Genomic DNA, 13,674 nt, shown 5'->3' with positions numbered 1-13,674 from the left:
ATCTCACCCGGACTGCGCACCCCCCCTGACCCCAGGTGGCCGGCAGCCCCTACTCTGAGGGGGCTGAGCTGGGCCAGGGAATTCTTTTCCTTTGATACCTGTAGGTCTGAGTTTCTTAAAACCCTGTGCATGTGCCCCCCTCCCAAGCCTCCCGGCCAGGTTCCACCGCCCCCGCCCGGTCCCCACCACCACCAACCCTAGCCCGGTCGCCCCCCCCCCCCCCCCCCGCTAATCTCGCCCGGTCGCCCCCGCCGCCCGACTAGGTACACCGGCACTCCCGGCCGGATCCTCCCCGTGAGGCGAGACGCCCCCTCCGGGTCCCTTCGATGCCTCCTCGGAGGCCAACCCCGCCCCGCTGCGGGCCTTGGGATGTGGGCGGAGCCGTCTTGCTCCCGCCTCCTAGCCCTCAGCCAATGGGCAGTTGGGGACGCGCTGTTGGCGGAACCGTAACGCTCCCGCCCCTCTGCGGGCCTTGGACAATCGGGAACTGGGCAGGGCCGTGGGCGGGACCTCCCCGCCCCCACCCGCGTCCTCGGCCAATGAGCGGGCGTGTGGGCGGAGCCGGAGGTGGAGGTGCAGCGGACGCGCGGGCACGGGGTAGGGCACAGAGCTCCGGGACTGCGCCGCCGCTCGGGCTCTGCTGCTCCGCGGGGCTCGGCGCGCGAATTCCGGGCAGACCCAGCATGGCGGTGGAGGAAGAGGGGCTCCGGGTTTTCCAGAGCGTGAAGATCAAGATCGGTGAGCTCCCGGGAGCTGGCGGGGGCGCTGGGGTCTTCGAGGGGGCTCGCGGCGGGCGCCCCCAGGCCCCCGACCCCTTTCCTGGGGACCAAGGCCCTGACGCCTCCTGGCCATGTGTGCTCCCCGGTTGCGGCCCCTCCCCACCCCCTGGAGATCCCCAGCCGCGGCCCCTCCCCACCACCCCGGAGGCCGCGGGCCTCGGCCCCCTCCCCATCACAGGGAGATGATGGGCCGCGGCTCCCTCCTCATCTCCAGGAGATGCCCGGCCGCTGCCCTCTCCCCACCTCCCCCAAGGACGGACTGGGCCGAGCCGGGCTGGCGGCTCCGGGGGACGCAGCTCCCTGCGCTGCCTCCACGCCACTAGCGGCCCCAGGTCCCCGGAGGTGGGGTCGCCTGCAGCAGAGGGAGGTGCGGTGCCGGTCTTGGGTCGGGTCCCCGTTGGGAGTGTGTATCTGCGTGTGCATGAGCGCGCGCGCGGGTGCTCTCCGGATGAGTGCACTTCAGGTGCCAAAAAGACCAACCCCGGGGTTCCGAGCCTCGCTGAGTGCGGTACCCAGACGCTTCCTTCGCTGGGGACGTGGAAGCTCTTTCACATTCCCCCAGGGGCGAGGGGCCGAGCGGGCGGCTGAATAGAGCCTGGGTGTGCACGCGACTGTGTAGGTGGATGTGTGGGCATGTGTGTGTTCCTGCGTGTTTGTGTGTGTGTGTGTCTGCCTGTGACTCTGTGGAACGCTCTGGCCCAGGGCTCCCTCCGGGCAGGTCGCCACAAGAGCCACCCCTCCCCCTTCCATTGAGAACTGGCTGCGGGAGCTTTTGGCCACCAGGGCCTGCCATTCAGGTCGTGTCCCCAGAGCAGTCCGCCTTTCTCACTGGACCCAGGAGCTGGGGGAGGGAAGTGCAGACTCTGGAGTGGCTGGAAGGCTGTATCAGGACTTCCTGGGTTCGGTTTTAACTTGGGAGGGTGATGTGCAAGTTTCTTCCCCCCAAAACAAGATCGGTTCCTGGAGTGACTGTTGCACGTTAATGCCGTAAATGCGCCAGCTGAGGGGACAGCTCCCCTTGGAGAGGGCTGCTGAGACCTGGTGTGTTGCCCGTCCTCGGGGCCCTTCTTGCCCACTGAATGCCTGGGTCCTCCACACTCCCGTGTGAAAAAGGGGCTCCGGGAACCAAGCCAGGCGCCCAGTGACTGCTGGAGCGTCAGTTGCTGGTGACATTCGATGCTGCTTAGGAATTCCAGCTACCCCAAGTCAGCGTGTTGTTTCCCGTCTGCTTTATTTTGGTTTATGGATCATCGCTGAGACGCTGTTGATATCTGGCTCAGAAGCGCTGCAGATAGGATGTGGTCGCGCTTCACCTCGAGGAGCCTGCCTGGAGAGGGTCTCTCTTGTTCACTTGGTTGAAATCTGCTGCCACTTCTGCTGAGAGGTTCAACATGGCACTCCACCTGAAGGCACAGGGAAAGTGCCTCTCAGTGCCAGGGTCCAGTGAGCATGAGGGGGATGCCAACCCAGAGGCCTTGAGGTGCTTCCTTAATCGGGGTACAGGAAGGGGTGGGGCACGGCTGTGAGGCCTGGGCCAGGCTTCTGGGTGCAGCAGGCAGGAAGGGGTCTGGGGACTTCGGGGCTCAGGCCCTGCACGGCCAGCCTGGACTCCACTCAGGAGGGCTCTGGAATGGGGGTCTGTTAAGCAGAGTGGATTGACTTCTTGCGAGAATGGCACCGAGATCTGCTGGCCTGGCAGGGCGCCCTCACGGGAGGTTCTGGACCTCACACACGGGGACCACGTGTGGAAGGAAGGGCTTTGAAGATGCTGCTCGGTTAGGCTTTCCCTCTTTTGTGCTTCAGTTTAAACAAGTGAGAGAAATGCCCAGCTCAGCTGAGGATTAGTGCAGCGACTGAACATCTGCTGGTCTAACTCCATGTGGGCACGGGGTATTATTAGAACCTTTGGAGCCCCGCCCCCACGTCTGGGGGCTGTGGCAGAGCGGATGAGCAGAAACGTCTGTGCGCAGTGGTCCACCTCCCTGGACGCGGCTCCAGCTCTCAGAAGCCCCTGTCTTCTCCCCTCTCCAAGGGTCTTCACCTGCAGCTCGGGGCTGCAGGAGGGAGACATCTGTGTCCCACCCTGGCTGCTGGGGCTTGCAGGGAGCAAGGGCCTGCGCACAGCACAGGCATTGGAGCAAAGAGGTGTCCTGGGCTGTGCTGCCGACTTAGAGGCGGGGCCGGCCCCAGAGGTGAGCTGTGGGGACTGGCCTGGGGCTTCATCTTGTTCCGCTGTGAGTAGACAGGGCCTGGTGGGTGGTGCCCCGAGCTCTCCGTTTCTCTCCTTAGTCCTCTGCTGTGGCCAGTCTTGACTCTGACTTGCCTGAGTGCCCCAGCCGTGAAGGTACAATGACGAGGAAGGACACCAGAGATGACCTGGAGGAGGGGCGGCTGTGCAGGAATCACAGGCATGCTCGCCTCCTTGTTCCGGGAGACCCTGGCTGGCTGGCCATTCACGCTGAGCCCTGTCTCTGGGCGGCTGGCAGCGTGCCCGTGTCTGCTGGTGGCCTGCCGGCCTGCCGGCTGGAAGACCCAGGGCAGGCGCCCCCGCCCCCCGCCCCCCTTTCATGGCCTCGTTTTTTCCATTTGCGAAATGCCAGCAGTCATTGTCTGCAGCATCCGGTGGGAGCCCCTCATCCCAGAAAGAGACAGAGAGAAATTCTCCCTCCAGTTACACCCTCAGCAGTGTCACCATTCCTGTTGCTGAGGGGAAAGGCGGAACATTTTGGGGGGCTGAAGAGTTTTTAGTGGGGGGGCCTTGGCCGTTAAGTCCTTCGAAAGTCTGGAGCGTGTGGTGGTAGTACGTGGTCACTGAGAGGCTAACGCTGGGGAAAATGAGAAGAATCTCTTCCTTTTTTCCCTCTTCTCCTTCTTCCTTCCACCTTAAGTGCCAAATAAAAGGGGGGTATTTTTATTGTAACCATTTCAAGTCCTCGTCCTGAAGAGCTTGTGTCTTTCCCCACTTAAATCTCGCAGTTATTTTGGGCCGTTCTGCTGCACACTTGAAAATCTTACCCGCGGTCTATCTTTGGTAACAGCAGTATCTCATGTCACGTAAGACTGAACACACTTCCTGTGAGGCTGCTTGAGGAAGTGTGCTCCTCTGGCTTTCCATGAGTCAGGGCTTCAGCCCTGGAAGGGAAGCGACGTGAAGATTTGTAGGCGGCGACGGGTGAAGACGCCTGGCGAGAGCACCTCTGCCCAGCAGGGTTGTTTTGGACCCAGCACTCCTGTAGGCCTTGCAACATAGCTTTACTTTCTGGTGATATTTCCCGTTTTCCTTGTTTTTAAAAGTGTCGTCTTGATAAATATGTCCAATTAAGAGCAATGTACAAAGGTATTTCTCTCAAGCTAAAAAAAGAGAAAATCCTGGCCTTGCCCTTGAGGGTGAGAAAAGCCCTCTTGGGCTGTGAGTGGGTCTCGTCGTTGTCAGGTTCGAGGGCAGCTTGGGGATGCGTGGCGAGGCCACAGGGCAGACCTTCCTTCTTGGACCCAGAGCAGCGGCCCCCCTGCTCTCACCGGGCGCAGAGCACCCACTCCTGTCCCTTCTCATTCAGATTAGAACCCGTCACCAAGAAGGGCCAGGGCGGTCTGTGCAGCGCGAGCACGGGGGAAGCGGCGCGCCCCCACTCAGCCAGACGTGGCCACGCAGCAGCTGGCTGTCGGCCCGTCTGCCCCCCAAACGTCACCCCCGTGGAAGCAGGCGGCCCCTCAGGTCGGGGAAGCGGGGAGCAGGCAGGGCCCCTGGGCGGCCTGGAGAAGAAGCCCCAGACCACAGGGGCTGGGAGCTCAGGGTTCCAGGGCCACGCTGCCGAGACTGTGATGTTTTTAACCCAATGTCCAATGTGGGAGGCAGTGGCGCACCAGTTCCGGGGTCTGTAAGACTCAGGCGGGGTGGTCCAGTGTATAAGTGGCAGTGGTTGTCAGCAGCCGGGCGTCACAGGCTCCGTTAGAGGACACGCTCTGTGCACACGATGGCCGACGTCTGCGCAAGGCTGCGCGTGAGTCGGGGAGTGGGGAGCTGCGCCGGCCACGCACGGTTCTTGGTATCAGGGGCTGCGTGTTCTCCAGAGCTCTCTGATGCTAAAATTAGCCTGGATACTCTATTAACCTGGGAGCGCAGCTCGTGAGCTATTTTTGGCCCCTGAGGACCGGTGTGCAGACTGGCGCTGCCCACGGGGCCGCGAGGTCGGCCACCTGGCCGCAGCCCGCGGATCTGAGCTCCTCCGGGCAGCGGCGTGTGCTGACGTGTGAGGTGGGGAGGGTGCAGACTTAAGGGTCTGGCGTGCGCCTTCTCTCATTGCACCTAAGCTCTCACAAGCCCGCGTGGAGTCACCTGCCCAGGGTCTTGGCCTGCAGGGGGCGGGAGCTCGCCTCGCGTGCTGCCTCCTACCCGGTAATGCGCATGGACAGGAGGGGCCCCTGGTGCCCCTGAGGGGAGGGCCCGGGCCACTGGCGCCTGTGGGAGGACCGGGGCGTGCGCACACGGCCCGTAGTGCAGGTGCTGGCCGGAAGCTGGAGGGGACAGAACTCATGAAGGTGCGATTGAACAGGGCACGAGATCCAGAGGCGACCCCTCGAGCGGGCCACCTGCAGCCCACGGAGCCCCGGGCACGCAGGGAAAAGGGTCTGCAGGTGGTGGGGCCCCGTGGATGGGTCATGGGGCTGCAAAACACCATTTGGCAGGAAACGTCTGGATTTGTTTCTCTGAAGCTAACGAGGCACTTGTGTGCGTCAGCACTCACACCTTGCGGAGAGTAGTTGGGAAATCAGGACATCGGAGCAGCGCGCTTTAGAAACAACCACAGCGGGAGCAGCGAAGCCCGAGAAGTGAGGTTTGCAAGTCACACTGGAAGGTGGAGGTTGCAGGTGCCCCAGCTGCTTCCGAGCGAGGAGGGTCCATGCTGGGCCCAGGCGGCTCAGGAGGGGAGGCTGGGACCTGAGACTGAGTCCCGGCCACCTTTCTCGCTAACTCTGCAACTTCAGGTTCATCGGAGCCCACTCTGCTTCAGTTTCTTCCTCTGCAATAGGGGAGAGTAAGGCCCTTTCTGTGCAGCTCAGCGAGCTCGTGTGGACACAGGCACTTGCATTGCTCCGGTCCTGATGGCAAGGTGTGACTGCTGGTACAGTTTGAAGCTTCTTGTTCTCTTAATCTTGTAACGGGTTAGAGATCAGCTCAGCAAGTCAGGAGGAGTTGGTGAGGCAGCAGTGGGGAGGGCTCACCGGTTGTCTGTCCCCTGCACCCAGTGTCAGCATGGGGGTCTGTGTTCCAGCTGTGCCCAGTCGGTGGGACGTTCAGATAGCAAAATGGGGAGACAGAGTATTGATAAACGCCAGATGAAGGGGCAGTTACATTATGGAGCCTCCACAGCCTGGAATACTATGCAGCTTTCAGAGAAATAAGTTGGAGCCCGGCCCGGCCATGTGACAGGCAGGAAGCCCGTGGGGTGACTGGAAAGAAAGCAGCATGCGGAGCGTGTCTCCAAAGGTCCCGGAGAAGCGCAAGGCAACAGCTACGGGTGTGCAGGTGTGGGGGTGAGACCCACACACGTCTGTCACTTGGACCCCGGGGCTGGGGAGAGTGGAAATGGTTTAGTAGGAAGAGGGAATAAAAGGTCTGTTTGAAAAAGCAAGAATATTACTGGGATGTATAAGATAGGTCAGTAAGGAGTTTAGAAATCACAACCACTTAAAAAATGGAATGAACACGTTCTGTAGGGGACACTGAGGCCCAGAAAGATAAAATGATCTCCTAGACACACACAAGGCTCACTCGGTGCAGGAGAAGTGCGGGGCTGCCGTCAGGTCCAGGAGCGAGTGAGTAGCGGGCTGAGGGCTGGCCCGGGAGGGGACCTCGAACGGACCCAGACACGCGGGCGGCGCGGGCTGCAGCCGTGTTCAGGAAACGCTGACCCGGATGAGAGGGGATTTGAAGTCCCACCATCCACACAAATGACCCTGTGCTTCTCTTTAAGTGTGAGGCAACTTCCAAAATTAACAGTGAACACATTCGAGTTGCGGTGTAAATGCACGTTTCGTGACCCTCCTTAGAGAAAAGCGGACGAGCGTCCCGACCGCGCGTCCCAGCTCTCGCCGTGGCCCGGGACCCACGTGTCGTTTCCGCACGACGGCTCTTGGGTCAGACTCAGAGCTGCTCGTTATCGGAAGCTTCTTTGCCGGAAGTGAGGGATCGACGAGTGGACCGTGGGGCCACAGGTCGTGACCCTAGTCCTCCGAGTGTCTGCAAACACGGGTTGTGTTTCTGCATGCAGGGCAGATCCCGGGCCGGCCCGGCCCGTCCTGAGGTTTGGCCTCGCTCGTTTGCATTTTCAAACAAGCCTGCAGCCCGTGGCAGGGCCAGTCAGCATCTGGGCAAGGGCCCTGTTGGTGAGGCCACGTGTCTACGCCTGAGACCTGCCGTGGAGGCCTGGGGGAGGCTGGACCGCCCCGCTCAGGGTTTGAGCCGAACGCTGTGCCCTTCACTCCTAAGTCAGACCAGTGCCTGTTTCCCTCTTCGCATAGTTTCTCTTCCTGTTGTCTGAATAATTTCCAAAGTGTGAAGGAGTGCTCTGTCTCGGCCCCCATTGCCAACGGGATGAAATCCAGAGGCCGGCAAAGTCGCCGCGTCTCTCTCGGACTCAGGGTGACTCAGAGCCTGGAGCCTCGGTCGGCGGCCGCTTCCCCAGCCAGGCCGCCCCGTTGGTGCTCCGGACACAGCCTCGCTCTCGACTTGGCGGCCACCAGTGCTGTTGGGGCCTGCGGCAGCGCCAGGACCAGGGCCTGGTCGCCGGCCTCTCCTGGGACCGGCTCCCCCTTCGCGCCCCCCAGGGCGTCGGGAGCCCAGGAGTGGGCCTGGGCTTCTGGGTTTTCGGGACGTTTAGCCGACTAGGGGGCTGGTAACCAGCCCGCCTTTCTCTGGAGCTTTGATTTGGACTCGACAGTGGGTCCCGTCGGGTGTGACCCGTGTGTGGAGTCAGGCCTGTCTCTCCTTCCTGTGACGCCCCTTGGCCCTCCCAGGAGCCCCCGTGGCCAGGCCCCCCGTGGTTGAGGGCAGCTACACGTGCCCCTGGATCTTCTCTGGGGCTTTGTCTTGTGTGGTTTTTCCTCTGAGGAAAAAGTTGTCGTTTTCCTTTTTTGCTCTGTGGGACTGGTCTGATTTTGTGCACTCTGTCCGTTTCCACGATGCCGGATCCATCGTTGCCCGCGGAGCCCTGGACACGCCGGGGAGCAGCAGGTGCCCCTGCAGAACGTGGTCCTGTCAGAGTCTCGCAACGACTCTGTGCCTTGTGCAGGCACGTGTCTTAACTGCCCCCCACCCCCCCGAGGCCCAGAGAAGCCAGGTCACTTTCCCGACGTCACACAGCAGGAGAGGTTGTGACTGTCTCAGTTGTCCTGTAATGAACTCGAAATTACCAAGGCCCAGGCACTCCTCCTGTGGTCAGTGAGGAACGGCCTTCTTGGGTGTGTTATCAAGTCACTTCCTCAGTAGACAGCTCACTTCCCACCAAGGCCTCTCCTTCCCTGAGAATCTTTGAACGAGCATTTCTGGGAGAGTCTCAGGAGAGTGACACCTGCGCCTGAACGTGTGGTCCTGAGAGGCCAGGACACCCAGGGCTCAGGGCCTGCTGACCACCTCCCAGCTGAGTGTCTTGAGCTGCTGGACACCTGAGCAATTTCACCCGAGACCATGCTTTCCACAGGGGGCCAGCCTCCGAGTGGACAGACTGCAGGCTGCCCTGGGGGCGGGAGCAGCCCTGTTTCTTCCTGACGCTGCCGTCTGGCTTCTGACCATCTCTTCCTCCTGCTGGGGTGGGACCCAGGCCCAGAGGTTGCCTTACGCAGGAAAAGCCCCCGGGCCAGGCAGGCAACAGCGGGGAGGGGTGAAGTGGGGCAGTTAAACTCCAGCCGGAGGTGGTTCAGCCCCAGGCCCGGAGCCTCTGGGCCTTTGCTTGTTTGGACCCAGCCGACTGGGGACTTCCCAGAGCCGGGCTCAGATGGTGGTACAGAGCTGCTTGCAGAGATCCTGGAACCCGAGCTGGTTCCAGAAATCCCATCGGTGTGCAGATCCCAGGGGGCCTGGCCGAGTGCCTTGTTGCAGAGGTCTGCAGTGGGCTGCTGTGCCGGGACTGCTTTTCCCATGGCCTTTGGGGTGAGCGCGGGCTGGGGAATTCCAGATTGTTCTGGGCTGCGGCTTGGCGAGCTCACCCTTCTCAGGGGGCCCTGCTGGCCCGTCCTGGGGCTGACGGCCACAAGCAGTTTTTAGCTTAGGATCTGACGACTGGGTGTTTTATCTACTTTTTTTTATCTACTAGGAGTGAGTTTCAAGGGCAGAAGACACCGTGTATGCGATGTTCCCATGGAGGGCACACCCCACCCGTGTGTGGTGTGTCCAGGACCTTCTGGAGGAGCGAGGTGTCCCCGGGCTCCCCTGAGAAAGGCCTGCACCCCACGAGGCAGAGCGTTCAGTTGAGGGAGGGGTGGTTCGCCCTGACCTTCTCACGGGGGCGCCTCACGTCCTAGTACGGGTGTGCGCGCACACGCGCACACACGCCCCCGGCCTGTCTCGGGGCAGAGGTGCGTGGTGTCCTGTCACCGCGCGGTGATGGCGGGGGAGGCCGGGAGGCCCACGGCGGCTCCTGCTGGCTCTTTCCCGTTGGCGGGACCCATGGTGCCAGGGAACCGGCCTCGTCTGCGCAGCAAGGCGCGCGGAGTTTAGAAGAGCTTCCTGTGTCTCAGTCATTCTTGCTGTCCTTTCTTCTGCCCGTCGTGGCGGAGGCTGCAGAGTCACGTGGCCCGTGTGGGCCCGACCCCGGGGGTCTGGGGGCGTGCGTTGGGCGGCACCTGCCGTCTGAGAGCCCTGAGGGCGGCTTCGCCGGGTCCCCGCCCCGCCCTGGGGCCTCGCTGCTGGGACGCCTGCCTTTGCGCTTTCTGTGACTCCAGCGTCTTTTCTGCACTTTTTGATTCTTTAATATTTTGTACGTGCATCAGACACCTTTCACATTTTAGGCCCACAGCCGGGTTTTTCCTGTAGCTTCTTTTCCTGTGCGTTTCTGGCCCGTTCTCTCTCCTGGCTGCGCTCAGGTGGGAGCCCCCAGACTTTGAGAAGCTCCGAGGACCCCGGGCAGGGCGGGGCTGCCTGGGAGAGTATGCTGGGATGGAGCGAGAGGACGTGAAGGTGAACAGGGAAGTACTGCAAACGGGGGTGCATGAGCCATAGTGGGTGGGGGCTGCCGGGGGGCCTCCTCGCCCCCCGAGGTGTGAGGCTCTTGTTTCCTGCCCGGCTGTACTGGTGAGAGAGCCCAGCTCCCTGGAAGTGGGCGCCCTGCCTGGTGGGACCCGAGCCGCCCGAGCCAGGTGGGCTGCAGATGCCCCATGGCCCCCTGGCTCTCCTGGCCGTGCTCCCGGAGACCTTGTAGCTCCTGGGCGATGCTTCCTGGGGCGTTGGGAGGGGAAGGGCAGAGGACCCTGTGCTTCCTGAGCCCCAGCTGGCCCCGTCCATCTGGAGTCCGTGGCGTTCCTTTCTCTGTTCATCATTTCCTGCTCCACTCAGCTCCGCCTCCGTATTTGGAGAAAGGATTTCTCAGCGTTTGGACCCGAGGATGTGTTTGTGCACATCCTGGCCAGAAGGAAGGGTCTCGGGGACAGAAAACCCCTGGTCGCTACGGTGTTGCTCAGTCTCCTGACTTTCTGTTTATTGGTTTTGCGGAGGGTGTTCTGGCCTTCTCTTCGAGGGCCTTTCCCTCGCTGCCGGTGTCCTTCCCGGACGGGCAGGCTGTCCAGTCAGGAGGGCAGAGCCTGGGTCCTGAACGAGACGCTTCCACCTCTTTTTCGCCCACACAGGATTCACTATAGTTAGTAGCAATGTAGTTCTAATTGTTACTAGACCTTCTCCTGCCTCTCCCCAGCCCAGCCCGCTTCCCTATCAGTATCTGTGTGAGGACCCACCAGTTTGGTGAATAATATAAGAGTGTTGGGTTTTCTTTTTCTTTTTTTTTTTTTTTTTGTGCTACGCGGGCCTCTCACCGCTGTGGCCTCTCCCATTGTGGAGCGCAGGCTCCGGACGCGCAGGCGCAGCGGCCATGGCTCACGGGCGCAGCCGCTCCGCGGCATGTGGGATCCTCCCGGCCCGGGGCACGAACCCGCGTCCCCTGCATCGGCAGGCGGACTCTCAACCACTGCGCCACCAGGGAAGCCCCGAGTGTTGGGTTTTCTTTAGCAGGAATTTCTGTGGCCGGAAGGAGCTGGCTGGGAGGCAGTGGGTGTTGGCCCCCAGCGCACAGATCTCTTCAGCCCTTCACGTGCAGGAGGCCAGCCCAGGTTTCCTGTCACCGGGGCCTGAAAGCGGTGGAGGCACCCTTTTCGACAGAATATTTCCGACGAGTGTGGGAGGGCTCCGTGCATCTGACCTGGGGCGTGTTGGGGGCGTGTACACACGTGTTGATTTTGTGTATCGGGGCCCGTGGAGGCCAGTGTAAGGGCCACCCTGAGGCAGCAGCAGGAACTCTGAGCCTGACCTAACGTGTGAATCACAAAGACCGTTTGGGAAAAGCTAGTTTCCAAAAGCTCTCCTCCTTGCAAAAAGTGCTCCGGCGTCGTCTGGGGGGCGATTCTGCCTCGCATGGGCTGACCTTTAGGTGAAGTCGGCCCGGGGGTGGGGTGGGGGGTGACCTTTGCCTCCCTGGTTGTCCCACGGCAGTTGGACGCCACCTGCAGATGCTGCACGTGGGCCCGTGGGGCCATAAATTGGGCATTTCACAGGATGCATGGGAAACGTTGGCCTTGCCTTCCAAGACTACAGATCAAAGGATAAATAAGACAAACCGTCAACATAGTCACGCTTTTATGGGAATAATAATAACTGAGATTTTCAGGTCTTGGGGAGGCGCTAAGGAAGACTGGAAGGGGTCTCCCTGCGCTCTTCCTGTTCTCCCAGGAACGGGAACCTATGCGTGCAGACGTGCGCACGCACACACTCTGCACACGGTGTATTTTCCAAACCTGGAGAGTTCTTAGAAGTAATAGAAACTGTATGTGCAGAATTAATTTCTGAATATGTAAAGTGACCCCCATCGAACAAGGGCAGCACTTACTCTTATCATTAAAACTAAACTAAACATTAACTTACCGTTTTCTACTCTAAGGCTTAGTCTGTCCCAAGGTGTACCTGCGCCCTGGTTAACAGCTCTGGGGAGGGGACGCCTCTACAGCGGCCCCTTGATGGTCACTGCTTCCCGCTCTTAGTAGCAGACGACAATAGTCTGTCTTGTTATGAAGGCGTCTTGGGGTCCTTGAAACGTGCCGTCTTCCTTGGAAAGCAGAGGCCGGGAGGGTGGCGGACAGGACACTGTACGTCTGTTTTAGTGTGTCTGAATTTCTGGGTCGCAAAGCACCTTAGGTAAAGCAGGGCCCTGGGCAGGGCGGGCCTGCTCCGGGGACCTGGCCGCCCCCTTGGGCCAGGCTCTTGGGCTGTGCCCCAGCTCGCGGTTTGGTCCTCTGTCTCTTCCTTTTCAGGGTTTTTGTAACCTGTGGGGTCCCTGTAGAGAAGGTGCAGAGCAGGGCACAGAGGAGGAGCACCATTGAGAACATGAGTTGCAGGTGAAGTGAGGGCGCAGCAGGCCCCCTTCTGCAAGGTCCCCCTGGCCCCGGGGAGCTTGCTGGGCTCTGCCCCCGAGGAGCAGAGCGGAAAACAGCAGGACGGCCCGTGGGTTCTCTAAGATGCGCTTGTTCCTGGGTGACCAGTGAGCGTAGTTCCTGCCTTGAGAGCAGACGTCCTGCGGGGGGGACAGTCTCCCCATCGGACTCCGAAAGACCCGTCCTGAGCTCCCTACCGCTGCGGAAGGCGTCTCCACTTTCCTCCAGTGCCCCGGTTCTAGCCAGGGAACCGCCCCCCGGGGACAGGTGGCCCTGCTCTGGGACTTGTTGTTTGTCACGCTGGGGGTGGGGAGTGCGGACCTAGTGGGTGGAACACCCCCCCCACCCCCCCGCAGCTCAGTGCCTGACTGTGCACGGGGCGTGCCCGGGAGAGGGGGCTGTGCGGGCGGCATCGGACCCCGGTGAGACCTGCGCGTGTGTCCTCTGCTCTCTGCCTCTCCTCAGCAGCGTGCGGGCAGGGAGCAGCTAGACCCCATGCTCGCCTCGGGGAGAGACGCCTGCGGTGTGGACCCACCACACTGCCTGACGGTTTAGGGCGTGGACGGGCCGGCAGGACCCTGGGGCAGCGGCACGGTGGCCAGTCCGCTGGCGACCTCCCGCTCTGCAGCTAGCTTGTGGCAAGTCGCTTAACCTCTCTGTGCCTTAGTTTTAGTGGCTGTAAAGTGAGGATACTGATAGCTGCTTTGCAGGGCTGTTAGCAGGCTGAGTGCAACTGTCGCCGTCCTGCCAGCTCTCACTTCACGCTGGAGGAGAGTGAGCCTCAGAGGGTCTGGACCTGCTCGGGTCGCCAGGTTGGGTCCGTGAGCCGAAGCTGCTTTCACGAGCGGTGGGAAGCAGGACCGCGCCGCGGACTCCCGGGGAGGATGTGTCTGTGCGGAAGGGCTGGGCTGGGAGCGTGTGGGCTTGTGTGGCCGCCCCTGGGGTCTGGCGGCACCCTCCCTGGCCGTGCGGTCTGAGCTGCGCTACCCGACCCCACGAGGGGACCCCGGGATGGTACCAGCTCCGCCGCGGGCTGCTTCCGAGCCCGTTCTCTTCGGAGTGTCGGTGCTCCTCTGGGCAGCCGCCGATGACTTAAAGGTGAAGTGTTAACCAAGAAGCATGATCTCGCATTCGGGTGTGGCTTTGCGGGAGCAGGGACCTGTAGCGGCGTAATTAGGGGCTGTGTTCCCCGAGAGAGGCAGGGAGGGGGGGCGGCAGGTGCTTCTGGCTCCCGGGCTAGCACAGAGCACTTAGCCCGGCTAAA

General features: G+C 61.5%; 1 protein-coding gene across 1 annotated transcript in view; it reads left to right on the top strand.

The window, feature by feature from the left end:
• The first annotated feature begins 618 nt into the window (after positions 1-618).
• RASA3 (RAS p21 protein activator 3) overlaps positions 619-13,674 on the top strand; it is an 88,757-nt gene continuing 75,701 nt past the window's right edge. The window contains exon 1 of the mRNA XM_059995896.1: positions 619-738. Coding sequence (XP_059851879.1) covers positions 684-738 — 55 coding nt within the window. The 5' untranslated portion in view covers positions 619-683. The remainder of the gene's footprint in view (positions 739-13,674) is intronic.

The sequence above is a fragment of the Delphinus delphis genome, chromosome 18 (genome assembly GCF_949987515.2).
Source record: "Delphinus delphis chromosome 18, mDelDel1.2, whole genome shotgun sequence".
NCBI classification, from domain to species: Eukaryota; Metazoa; Chordata; class Mammalia; order Artiodactyla; family Delphinidae; genus Delphinus; species Delphinus delphis.
This window is presented reverse-complemented; position numbering and strand designations above follow the sequence as displayed.